The sequence below is a fragment of the Polypterus senegalus genome, chromosome 2 (genome assembly GCF_016835505.1).
Source record: "Polypterus senegalus isolate Bchr_013 chromosome 2, ASM1683550v1, whole genome shotgun sequence".
Classification (NCBI taxonomy): Eukaryota; Metazoa; Chordata; class Cladistia; order Polypteriformes; family Polypteridae; genus Polypterus; species Polypterus senegalus.
This window is the reverse complement of record NC_053155.1, coordinates 267,195,951-267,209,736: the sequence shown is the minus strand read 5'-3', so window position 1 is coordinate 267,209,736 and position 13,786 is coordinate 267,195,951. Positions and strand designations below refer to the sequence as shown.

Sequence of the window (13,786 nt, the reverse complement as noted above, 5' to 3'; positions counted from 1 at the left end):
ATGTTATTGAAACAAATATTGAGCATTACAGAAAATGAGTATTGTTACAGTTTATCAATGTATCCTTAGTGTATGTGTATTCATTGGGAAGCCCATGGCAGAAACACTGTGCAGTAACATTAAAATGGATAAGTCTGTCTACAGTTTCTTGAAAACTATGGTAATGGCCCTTATTGAAAATAAGATGTATGCATTTTAGGTTCTCTCTTCTATACAATGCACAAAGAAGAATTTATGAATGCTTTTTGATCACAGAGAGAAGTAGTGGTAACATAAGTCAGCAATTATTACTGGGTGTATAGTATATTGGCTTCAGATGCTGAATAACTGATCAAAAAAATAGCTAGCAGTTTTACAATCTCACCTTCATAAAGCAACTGTAAAAAAAACTTTATCCTGTTTAGCTGGCACAGCCAACTGAAGTGTTTATTTTTAAAATTGCTATTAAGAAAAACAAAACACATCTTTATAGTTTTACACATAAAGGGAATGCAGCTCATATTTCTTCTTGTAACATTTTGTTTTTTATAACATCTTTTATTTGTCATACAGTCCTACAAAAATCCCTTGTCCTTTTACACAATTATTCCAACAAGTGGCTCCATCCTGATTTATGCATCTGCAATTATCAATGGGTATTGTATGAATTAACCATTGTTCCATTATTACACAAATAACTACAGTGAGGGATAAACAAAGGGAGGCAAAATACAACTTTAAAAGAAACAAAGCAAAAAACTATTCTCTCCCCGGTTGCTAAAACCCTTGGGGCTGTTAAAAACTCTTGTGTGCTAGATAGGGTAGCTCCTTCACATGCCCAAAAAGCCGTTATTCACAGCTAAAATACACCATAGTCATTTTTAAAAACAGAACAATTTCAAACTGAAAATATTCATTTGTCCCTTTTCTAAAGCCACTTTGTCCATTACAGATGTACTGAGAGATTGTATTCAGCGCAATCGGAATCATAGTTTAATTAATTGGATTGATTTTCTGCTGAGTGTGTGGCTTCTTTTGGTTCTGTGGAATGGAAGGAATGGTTTACATCAAAAGTGATGTAAATCTGTGATTTGTACTCTAATCTAGTTCCAGCCCTTACTGTTCAATGCACAGCAGCCTTAAGCTAAACTGATAAGGTCTGAGAAGGTCATTTTTTCTTCTTCGAATATGATCAACAACAATGAACACATCCATCTGCCTCCTTTCCTTTCCTAGCTGCCATGCCTGCAATTTGGCACCCTAATGCTTAAAAAAGTTATTTTTAGGTCCATACCAAAAGCCATGTGTTTGCATGAATTAGGAATGTTGTACTGTAAAAGTGTGTGTGGTTTTCAAGGTGTAAAAGGTAGTCTTAGATCCCGTTGTTTAAGAATTCATTAACAACAAAAGTTCTAGTTAAGACATTATTTAAACTGGGGAACTTAAAACAAGAGCTAGTTGTACATTGTATGTCTGTGTCTGCATTCTCTAAATGAAGTGAAATATTTGAACTTAATCTGAACTGTTTGTGTTGATGGCTAAGGACTTTTAATGATTTCATAATGTATTTGCTGTAGTCTTTAGCTCAAATGACTTTGGAATTATTGGAAGCAATGTGGATGTCAGTGTTGTGCAAGTTCACACCTCACAAGAGCTAGCACAAAGTTAATTTCACATGGATTAAAATGAATAAATTCATGTTCATAGTTCACCATTTCAATTTTGAACTAGTTCATGTTCAGTTTATTTTATATTTTTAAAGGAGTGAGAATAAATAACCCATGAGTTTACACTTTTCAATTTTGCATGCCTTATATTAGGCTATTAGAGTGTTCTTGAATAAAATACAATAATTATGAAAATCTTTTTATTTAAATACACTTTATTGAGTTATACCCAGCAACAAACACGTATAACCACATATGCTAATATCATCCTGGTCAAAAAATAAATTAAATAGATGCAGGTATACATATAAATCACCGCTCTATTTCCAACCGTGTGACATAAATGGTGACTGTGGAACCAGCGTGTAGTAAACTAACCTATTATGCTGCCGGTCAAAATTCACGTCACATATTAAAACAAATCTATTAAATAGCCATACTATCCAACTGAGACATAAGTAAAGGAACATATTTAATAATTTTCATGAATTCACAGCTTCATTTACACCTAGAACCTACAATTATTCAGAAAGTATCTTTAAAGGCTACCAGTCTCAGATCCTGGATAATGTACCAGTCATTGTGTGTCCATCTCTAATTATAGATTCTGAAGAAAATTCCCTGTTAAATGAAGACATGTTGTGTACAATTTTGTCACCTCTACCCCTGCAACCCCTGATTGCCCCATTGTGACTCTACACATACCCTAGAATTATAATATAGCGTAAGGTCTTTTTCATCCTTTCAATTCAAAATCACAAACAGACCTCGCAGCCTCCTTGATCTGGGCCTTTTTTCTTTTATTTGGTTTCTTTATGATGTTGAAGCTAGCTCAGATATCCTTTTCATCTCTCCTACACAGGCAAAATGTTCAACTCTACAAGTGCTGATTTCTCCCACTACTTTGGTATTACAAGACGTACCTTTATGTTGTGCTGGATTCAAGCATATTTGAACTTGTTGATGCTTTTCTGTGGATGGCCTTTGCAAAGATAAAATTATTTGTCCTGAAGGTACTTGCAGAACTGTGGGCAATAAATGCAGCCATCATTCCATATGTTTGTCATAATCAATTTTTGTCTTGTCTGCTAAGGAACTCTGAGGCCATGTCGGAATTAGCTTCTGTCTGATGTAGCAGGACACAATTTCCAGCTACTTATGAAAAGGCCTTTACATTTTACTTACCCTTTGATAAGCATTCAAATATTGAAATGAAAGCTTAACACTTATATTGCTTGCCTAATGTAAATTGATTGGCCTCACTTTAGTCGAAGCAATTCTCTCCTAGTAGAACTTCATTCACAGAACAATTTCTTAGGTGTCAATTTTATAAAACATTTTGGTGTATTAACAGTACGTGTAGTGCCCTAGAAAATGTTTAGGTTTGTGAGCACTAACACATTTACCATTATCTGAGGTCATTGACCTTTTGGACTCATAATTAGGTTTCCACTACCCCTCTTCTGCTACTTGAACTGACCACCAACCCTTTTGCTGACATGGGTGAGCTGACATTTTCTTGCTTTTATACCAAAAAGGACAAAGTCTTATTCAACTTGTTGGCTCATTTGTTCTATTATAAGTAAGTTCAACTAACTGTATCAACTTGGAACCAAAATCAAAATCTGATTTCATCTTCCTGCTACACCACACAACTCAGGATTAAACATGCCAACAAAAAACTGTTTTAAATGTAGTTGCAAATTAGCAGATATTACTATGAATAATTCTTTACATTATATCTCGCAGATACTCAGTAAGATTGATATTTGATCAATGGGTATTAAGATGAATTTACTGTCATGTTACAGGAATCATTTTAGGACTTTACTAGCCCTGTGCTATAGAATATTATATTTCTGAAAAGGCTGGATATACTGCTGACTAGAAGGTATGCACCTAATTGTCAATGATGTTAAAGTTTTGTGTGGGTTTCAAGCATTCCTATTCTGAAATCAGGAGACTCAATGCATGTGACTGAAAGACATGCCACATCATTACATTTTCACCACCAATCTGTATTGCTGACACCTGAATATATGAATCCATGGAATCATAATAACCAATATGTATTACTTAGTCAAGGATTTTTTAAATGTTCTGGTTGTCACTATTTGTATGCCCTTAACTGACTATAGGGCTAATATTATAGGGTGTTTTCAGAGTGGTTGCCCTTCCTTGATGTGCTCATGACACCTTCATACATGTAGACTCCAGCAGGTTTACATTTAATGATACAATTATTCTCACTGCCATTCCTTATTAAAAAGACATTGAAATGCATGTTCTACCTCTAAATGTCACACACAAAGAATATACAGGTATAATGACATCTACCTGTCTTCTTTAAATATCATTGTAGATAAGAAATACAGTTGAATAAGGTCTCTTGTACATGGAAATGTAGATATATGCAAAAGATTTTTAGAAATTGTAACCTGTACATGCAGGTGTAGTGTCCTTCCATGGATTACAGAGGGATCAGGTGAGATGTGAAAAAGCAAACTTTTTTCATGAAGAATGTCATTTATTATCATGGGGCATTTCTAACTTGTATTTTACAGCAAAATCTAAATGCATGCATCTGCAACTCTGCATATTGATTTACCTGCCATTTTAATATAGACATACGTAAAAAGGTATATGAGCTACTGCTGTAAATTAAAGTTCACAACTTTTGAAATATGATTTTTCACATTTTTATATGTGTGATGACTAGTGATTTCCTTTAATGGTTCATAAAGAGCTATTGTGGGATGTCCTGCTAGAAATGGAAGAATCTCCAGTGTAATTTTCTTTCATTTTATTTTATTTCATTTTAATAATTTCATTATCTGTCATGTCATTTTAAAATGACCTTTAGTTTCATAATTACAGTTCCTCTGTTAAACTATTTTGTTGCAAAACTAAAATAGCCACATGACAAGTGCAAAACCACACAATAATAACATAACTTGCCTTTCTGCCATCATATAATAGTGGCAGCCTCAAATTGCAAAGTTCCTGTTTTTTTTTTACTTTGCAGATTTCTGTAACTTAACGGCTTTGCTTGGTTACCTCCATTTAAATTTTAGCAGGTGGTTGACTTAATGACTTAATATACAATAGTGTTTCTACTATTTTTTAACCTGTGAATTACTATCACATATGTAAACTATAGAGTGTAATACATGTTAAAACCTTATTCTTAAAACTACTGCCATATATAAAGTCATTAGTAAGCACATTTATCTCTGGATTTATGTCACTTTTCTTGCACAATGACCCCCAGGCTGACTTTCAGGCTTCGTCTATCAATACATTTAATGTTAGGAGAGCCTTACAAGAAGTAGGCAGAAAAGTGCCAGTAAGCAAATATTCGTTGGTATCATTCAATCCAGTGCTACATCCTAAGAGCATAAAGGATAAGGAGACTGTTGTTGGGAAGTAGAGACTTCACTTTCAGAGCAGTGAAAGGGAAAATGGAAAAGGAATGTGAAGAAAATTAATCAAGTTCAATGAGGAGCCATGGTGGTGGGTTAGCAATAAGGTATTGTTCCAAATGTGGGAAGGACAACCCTATCCCCCATACTTCTGACCTGTCATGAATTAGGGTGGAGTACTTAATGGTGGAAAGTGTTTACAGTTCTAGAGGAAACAAATCTGAGGTTAGACCAGTATTTACCAGGGGGTTTTGAAGCATGGCAATGACAAAATTAAACTTGGATTAATATTAATTTAAATAGTAGCTAAATGATAATGGAAAGAAAGAAAGAGAGGGAATCCAAAAGGAAAAATATTTCTTCATAGTCTTTAAAACAAAGTGGTACTTGGAAACTTCAATGTCTTGCACTAATGCATTTTATGAAGGTATCTAAATGAGACCAATGGTGGGAGAAAGGGCTGATGACAAAGTTTATGCAAAGCACAAAGAGCAAATCTTGAATAATACATTTTTTATGAACTTAACATCACAGAAACTAAACAGATTGAGGACATGGTGGAGATCTGGGGCATTATTCTGAAAATTCAGTGTTATTCGTGTACAAAGATTTTTTTCTGAATAGTGTTATCTTTTACTTTTATAAATGTGAAAGGTTTGGGAGGCAGTGGGATAGGTAAATATTACTGCTGAGAGGAAGATCATATTAATGAAATCCTTCCCGAACTTCAACATACATAGTGCCTGTTATACAAAGGCCCAACACATGTAATTGAAGGCTTTCTCCATATCTGGTAACTGAGGTATAGCCAATGACAGTACATTCATTTGGAGCTACATTAATTAAGGAAGGAGATAGTGGGTGTTGCCAGACAAGATGTTTTGGCATCAGAGTTCATCAAAGATCTTCAGTTTATTTTTGTTATTCATTGTTAAGGCATGCGGCATAAAATATATATATAGGATAGTGATTTTTTATTCTGATCTTGTCCTTTAGTGTTGGAAATGCACAGTTATGCAGAACTCGAAGCACAAGACCAGAGGGGTAATTTAATCTTGTGGACACAACCAGATATCAAGGATTGGTCCTAGTGGAGAAAAGTACAGTTTTTTTTTATATAGACAGACTAGCCATCCCTCGTGGCTTCGCCCACATATTAGTGGAACAGGAGAGTGAGGAGGGCCCCACCCAGCTCTCTACTCCTAACGTCACTCTTTTCCCTTCCCTCGGTCCGCAGCCTCTGTCTCGGATTAGAGTGAATATATCGCTCCTGCAAGCGAACTATGATTCTTAGCGTAATGAGAGAAGCCGCAAAATCAAACAGAATGTTCAAGAAAATTATAGAAAAAAAAGATCGAAATCCATTAAGTAGTTCTCTCGTTCGCTAACTAAGCGGAGTTAAGGCAGACGCGTGAGTGGGGAGGGCCCTGCCTGATGAGTCTCTCACGGATTTGTGCTAATAAATCACTACTGCAAGCGAACTATGATACTTAGCGTGATGAGAAGGTCACAAAATCAATGGTATGTTCAAGCACATTATAGAAAAAATAACCCGATCTAAATCCTTTAAGTAGTCCTCTCGTGAAAAGCGGACAGACATACAAACGGGTCTTAAAAACTACAGTGGAACCTCGGGTCATGAATGTCTTGGAACACGTACAAATCGGGTTACGACCAAAAAGTTTGCCAAACTTTTGCATCTGTTCACAATCACACACTCGGGTGATGAACAAGCCAGTTTCCCTTCCGGTTCGTACATGCCGATGATTTCCGCCCATGTTCAGTCTCTCCCTGTATGTTTTTCTTGGTCAGACGTGCGTGCATTCACTGTAAACTCTTTGTGCTCTGTTTCGTGTGCTGTTGCATTCATTTTGCAATTAACCATGGCCTCTAAGCAAGTGAAGAGTGGTAGTGTTGGTGAGAAGAAAGGTTCAAAGAAAATTGAGATCGAATTAAAAAAAGAAATTATTGAAAAGTATGAGCATGGCGTTTGTGTTACTGATCTTGTACAAGAAGTCAAAATCTATGATTCTAAAGCAGAAAGAGGCCATTAAAGCAGCTGATGTTGCAAAAGGAGTTACAGTGTTAACCAAGTAGAAGCCTCAAGTGCTGGTAGAGGTGGAAAAACTGTTGCTAGTGTGGTTGAACGAGAAGCAACTTGCAGGGGATAGCATAAGCGAGGCGATGTTATGCGAGAAAGCCAGGAAAGTTCATGGCGATTTGCTGCAAAACTATCCTTCTACGAGTGGCTAGTTCTTCCTTCTCACTTCTTTCATGCCATAACTCGACTCATGTAAGGTTAGTTTTCTTGGTTGTTTATGGTTAGTTTTTGTATAAATGAAGGATTTTTCAAATGTTCATTTTTTTCCACGTGCTTAAAACTCATTTAAAAAAGCGTTTACAGCGAGAGGTTCATAAGGCTGTAGCATTAACTCTTGCAATGTTAGTTTTCTCTGTTCAAGGTTTTCTCAGTGTTATTCAATGTTTTTACATTTAGTTTACTATTACACTGTGCATTCTATGGTATAATTAACTATTTTTGTGCTTAAAAATCTTTAAAAAATATATTTACATACAGTTAATATGGTCTGGAACTGATTAATTGTATTTACATACAATCCTATGGGGGAAATTAGTTTGGGTCACGACCAAATCGGGTTGCGACCAGAGTTTTGAAACGAATTCCCCAAATACGTCATAGTTTTGCAATCAGTGATTTTTTTTACCTATAACTGAACTCATTGTTTAGCTAACTGGTCTTTTTACTCTCCTTCTACTTTGCATTTATAAAAGTGAAAGGTTTACATTCATAAGAAATATAGAAACATTTGTATTTCTGCCATAGTTTTAAGTTCTGAATTTTTTTTCCTGTCATGTTCCTATTATTGTAATTCACCTTTTTTGTGGAGTTTTTTCTGATAAGTTTGTTATAAAGGCTTGAATAACCAGAACATCTGAAAAGGTGGGAATGAAAGATCATGATAAAAACCAGTAAATACTCTCATACACAACATATAAATGCTTGCTACATTCCAATAAAATTGAGCTAATCCAGTATTGAAATGACTGGTGTTTACTTCATTTATTACAAATTATCAATATCAGGGCATAATTAATGGTGCAACTTCCTCAAAAATGGCAAATTACCAGCAACATGACAAAAGAGATTTAAGAACTTAAAACTATGGCAAAATATGAAGATTTAAAATTTCTTATGAATTTAAATCTCACACCGCTACTCTTTTCTGATTACAGAAAAGGAGAAGAAATAAGGCCAACTACGGTAATTAAAAAATGAGATGACTGAAAGGTAAAATGACTCTCAGAATGTAAAACTAATTGAAGGCAAGACCTGAAGGGAGAGAGGGCCCCAGGACTGGAACTGGAAATCAAGTCCTGAATCTAGATACAGTGTTTACTAGCATTACACTATTCCAGGCTATTTTTCCCCTCAACTAATTCCTTCTTCATTTCAGGATTTTTAGATTTTTAACTTTTAGTAACAATGTTTTCCTTAGCCATTCCTAGTAACAGATATACATTTATCTTTTCTCTGTGTCACTTCTGCAATTATTGCAAAGTTTGAGAGGCTTTGGTGGATATATACCTACAGTACAGATGACACACTAGACCTGTTCATGCATGTAAAGTCAGTAAACATGCAAATGGTAATCAATGATGAATAGCTACTATATGTATATTTTTCTAATAATAGGTTATTGAGGATAAAGGGAAATTCCTGCTCTTTAGATATCATTCCTCTTGAACCTGACAACATTCCAAGTTCCTAATCAGTTCCGTTTAAATGTTGATATATCCCGTAGTGTCTTCTCTGCGGAATATGCATGTACTACAATAAATGTCTAAAATTTAGCAGAATGTATTACAGTAGTTGGCTTTAAGCTATTTATCACTTTTTAGCTGTCAAAATCAGTGATACAGTGAGTTCAAGGTCAAGTAATTGTATCAGAGAAGAAACAAAAGTGAGGAGAACAACATTTAATAAAGCAACAAGTTAATATTTATCTGTAAGTGCTATAATTTGACTGAATGCAAGTAGAAAATGTTTGTTTAAGATGATGTCTTTTGAAGGAAGTGTAGTTTACTGTTCCACTTTCACTCTTTCCAAAAAACAATTACATTTTTACAACCTATATTCACTTAATAGCTAAGGAAAAAAATGACAAGGCCATCGGTTTACTATGTTTCCTTTTTATTTGGGTTATGCTTCATATAATTGTCATTTTTTATTGGTGCTTTAATAAAAGTTGCCCCTTTCAAATATTTTTTTATTTAAGCTTTCAGTCATCTGAATAAATAAGGGCCTGTTATATAAGAGTTTTGTGTTTCAGTGTGCCATGCAATGAATTAAATCTCATATTCCCTGTCCATGTGCACAATTATTTTTTCATATAATCTCTCCACCATGTTTTCAGTCTAACCCAGGTTGTCTCCCAGCGGGCTATGCCATCTATTATTCCCATGGGAGGCCAAGGGACCTCCTCAAGTGGCTCCTCTCAAACTGGAGAAGCTTCAGTCTGCTGTTTTACTGAGTTCCTCACCATATCATTAAGATGAACTCAGCAAAGCTGTTCAGAATCTCATTTCAGCCTCCTTTCCTTTCAATCTCATTTTCCTGTGACTGTCCTGGTGAGGATGAGGTTGATGATTAATTGATGCATCAAAGGTTTCACAGCAATGTTCCATTACAATGTCAGTCATTATCTCATGTACCCTTAATGAGTTGTTGATGGTTTGGCAAAACCTTTTTTGAGGCAATCGTAAAATTATTTTCCATGCCCTCACCAAACCACAACACATAGACAGGCTTTCACTTCATCCACTGCAGTAGCTGCTGATTTTTTGTCCTGCCTGTCAAATCTAGAGATCTTCTGGTTGAATTATATAGAGGGCTCTTTCATCAACTTGACTGCTTCCCTTATTACTGATGTCCAACAACAGATCCTAGTGCTGCAATGACAGGCATCAGTAACATTCTGGACAGCTCTTTGCTGCACAATGTACTTCTGAGATCTTGAACACATTATAGTCTGAATCTATATTTTTGACCTATCCCAAGATGCAAGAGAAACTGTTCAGTACGTGAGACAGCTGAACTGATTCTGAATAGAAGCATTGGCTATTCATTGCTTGCAAACTCTCACTACTCTCTTGGGTCTGCCAGGTCTGTCCAACAGATACTCCAGTCATCTGATCAAGTGGCGATCAGTTGACAGTTCAGCACATCTGTTTACCCTAGTTTCCAGAACACATGGTCTCAGATCGGACACAAACCTTTGGCTCTAGTACCACATGCACATTTTATCATCTTAGTGTTTGAACACATTTGCTATGGACAGCTCATGGCTAGCATAGAAATTTGATAACAATTCACTACCTTAACAACCCATTTTTTCCAACCACACAACCAATATACTGTATCTATTATTCATCTCAGTCATACACCTCCAGGCATCACTGTCATTCCACAGATGAGCGCTGAATTCTCCTAGTACTGCAGAGTCAGGAGATGGTACCCTTTTAAGCACAGAATCTCAATAAAAGCTAAATAGTTGTTTGAATAGTTGTTTGGTGCTCATATGTAAACATCAACCCAGGTTTTCCAGTCTACAACTCAAAGTTTCTTTGAGGCAGCCCTGTCTTCCACTGAAACCAAGTCCAACTCCAACTAAGCTTGTGGCTTATGAGTATTCCCAGAGTGCAAGAGAGACACAATAAGTTTGACTTCAGAGCTAGTATTTTGTGTAGAGAAGAATCCAACTAAGATGACCAAGATAATGACCTTGGAATGGTGGGGGGGCTTGTGTGCTTCAATAATCAATAGAACCGTAGTGCCATATTGACCATGATATGGGTAGAAGGCCGGCATATTAAACAACATAAGTATATTTTTTATAGCTATCCCCCATATACAATAAATCGTTACTAGTCAAAACACTTAAACTACATATAACACATATTGCAATACAGACTTCATAATACAATACTCTCATGATACAGTACAACCAAGTACAGTACAAAGGGAAAAATAATAAATTAGTAATATTTTTAGAAAAATTTTAAAAAGTGAAAAAGATTATTTTTAAAATATTAAACTCAAAATGTGCAGTAAAACAGTAAAAATGTGTAAATTCTTTACTACCTTTTTAACAAAATATATATATTTATTGAGTTTTGGGAATGCAAAATTGAATGTGAAACAAAAGTGTGCTGTTTCGCTTATCTAGTACACTTCTGTAAGCATCTTGGCAGATTTAAACTATGTCCAGTAAGTTAAAAGTTGTCTGCCCATCTTTTTTCCACCTAAACATGTGTAGTGAAAATGTAAGACATTTAAAACACTTTGTACTTGTGACTGACACACTGCAGGAATTAACAAAATTTAACACGTAACTTTGAAATGCTGTTTTGATGCTTGTAAGTTTGTGGTGTGGTGAAGTGGTGCAAATTGCAGTTCTGAAATGATTAAAATAAAAATATTTCTTATAGGTTCTTAAAGGCAGTATGTAAATAAAGCACTTGATAAGTCTGCAACTGTTCATATATAACTCTCATTTTGTTGTAGTATTATTTTGTAAGGCGAAAAAATATGCTTGTAGGAAAGTGCCATCCTGACCAAAGTGCTGCCTGAAGATGATCTGCTTGTTGCCTCACCCCTCGTGGCGAGTGAAGCAAACAGAGATCAATCAGATGAAAAATGATTTCTCATGATAGCCTTGGTTAAATTAAACATGACCTCACCTTAAAAAGCAGTCAGGCCTGGTAGTAGTATTTGCTGGTGAGTTCCTGGTAGCCTGTTGATTTACAGCACATAGACTGTTTAGGCTCCAGCTTAGTTACTGCCAGATATCCTTGACAGTCACAAGGTGAAGGACAAGGTTTGGGTGCAGTGCCAGTTGGGTGTCATGCAAAAGAACTGTTTGTTTTTCTTTAATCACCATACTTTGAAAGAAAGAAAAAATTAATTATAGTTTCACTACCAGCTTTATGGTTCTTAATAATATTATGTGAGTACTTTTAAATTTGTCATGGCATCTGCAGGATGTACGCATTTAGGAATGTCCAAACATATTCAGTATTATGTACAGTGTAATATACTGATTAATTGACAGACTCAATAATCATTCATTTCAGATTTTAATTAAGATGACCCTTATTGATTGTTCAACAGTGGAGAATCTGTTTGAAACGAGTACAGTGTGAACAAATTTGTACTGATTTTATGTCACTTTATATTCTCTATAAAGTAAATAATCCCTCAGACATATGCATGTGAAATTAATATATTTTATTTTAATTTTGCTTTCTTAAGTGTCTTTTGGTGGTCTTGTAGAAAAAGATGCCATATTAAAGAAAGGTTGATGGGGATATGACGAAGGACTAGGCAAAAGAAATGGACTGCATTTAGCTACAAGCAGTGTATAGTTGAAAAAAAGCTGAAAATGATGAGAATCATCTAGTAAAGATGGATTAATGTGTTTTATACTGACTTTGCAATGTTGTACTATAATACAGTTTTTTAATTACCTTAAAGCTGATAATAATATTCATCAGAGAAGAAATATTTGAAAAGAAATATAACAAATGGTGACATGTTTGTCTTGTTATTTCTACAGACTGTAGGAGTCTTAGTAATTGCAGAAGCTATGGTTTCTGGGGTCTATCGCTGTTTGGCTACCAATAAGGTTGGAAAAGATAGGAGAAACATCAACTTTTTCATCACAGGTATATTGGTTTTTACTTAATCATAATGTCTTGTCAGTAGATTTTGACCAACATATGAACAGTATTCAAATAGTTTAGTGACTTAATTCTATGCATTTAGATTAATGCTATTATTTTGTTGACTAACTGTTCTCTGATAAACACTTTTTTTTTAACGTTCTGCAGCTACAGTTGTCACCATGTAGTTGTTGGATCAGTTTTTGCCTGCTTTATCTTTAATGTACAGTTTATGACTTTAAGTAATTTGGCAACTCTAAATCTGTTCATTGTAACTGTGTGCAGCATTGGAATGGCATAATGTTGATGGTAGGTCCCTGTCAAGCTGCTGTGCCAATCACAAGCTCTGTGTTATCGTTTCAGATAGCTACAGAAAAATATGGGGTGGAAATATGGATACATGGTTTGTACGGGTGAGATACCCTGGGCATACATTCATGGTTTATCTAGTCTGGAAATGATTATGGTGGTTATAAAAGAAGACTACCTTCTACTATATATGTAAAGAATGTTTGCACATACATTTTTATAGCTATGGATTAATTAATCCAAATCCCAGGACTAATAATGTCATCTTCAGTAGCTGTGATCTTCACTGAGTCCTTAAATAGTAACACTTTACCTGTTGCTACTTTTAAACAGTATTATGTTTGAATCAGATGTGGAAGTTGTTACGGAAAGCACCTTGTCAGCCTTTCCACTGTATGCTGACAGTTTCCATGGAATTTATACCATCCCAACTCATTAAAACCCAGAGTTGAGTCCTGGCATGTACAACAGACGAGGGTGTGTTGCTGTTACTGAGGGTGAAGCAGGAACCAGGCTCCCTTATCTTGCTGATTTCCCAGTGTCGCTAAATGCACTTTATTTTGAGATTCCTGGTGGTGCTTGGCAAAGATAAACATTATCTTCCATCAGGAAACCTGGGAACTATTTCCGCAGGAAGTTTCAAATCATTAAAGTAAATATATTTTT

At 35.3% G+C, this 13,786-nt stretch overlaps 1 protein-coding gene across 3 annotated transcripts in view; it reads left to right on the top strand.

The window, feature by feature from the left end:
- flt1 (fms related receptor tyrosine kinase 1) overlaps positions 1–13,786 on the top strand; it is a 161,192-nt gene that overhangs the window by 72,885 nt on the left and 74,521 nt on the right. For all 3 annotated transcript variants that reach the window (XM_039745508.1, XM_039745506.1, XM_039745507.1), the window contains exon 12: positions 12,706–12,814. In XM_039745508.1, the coding sequence (XP_039601442.1) occupies positions 12,706–12,814 (109 nt within the window). The remainder of the gene's footprint in view (positions 1–12,705; positions 12,815–13,786) is intronic.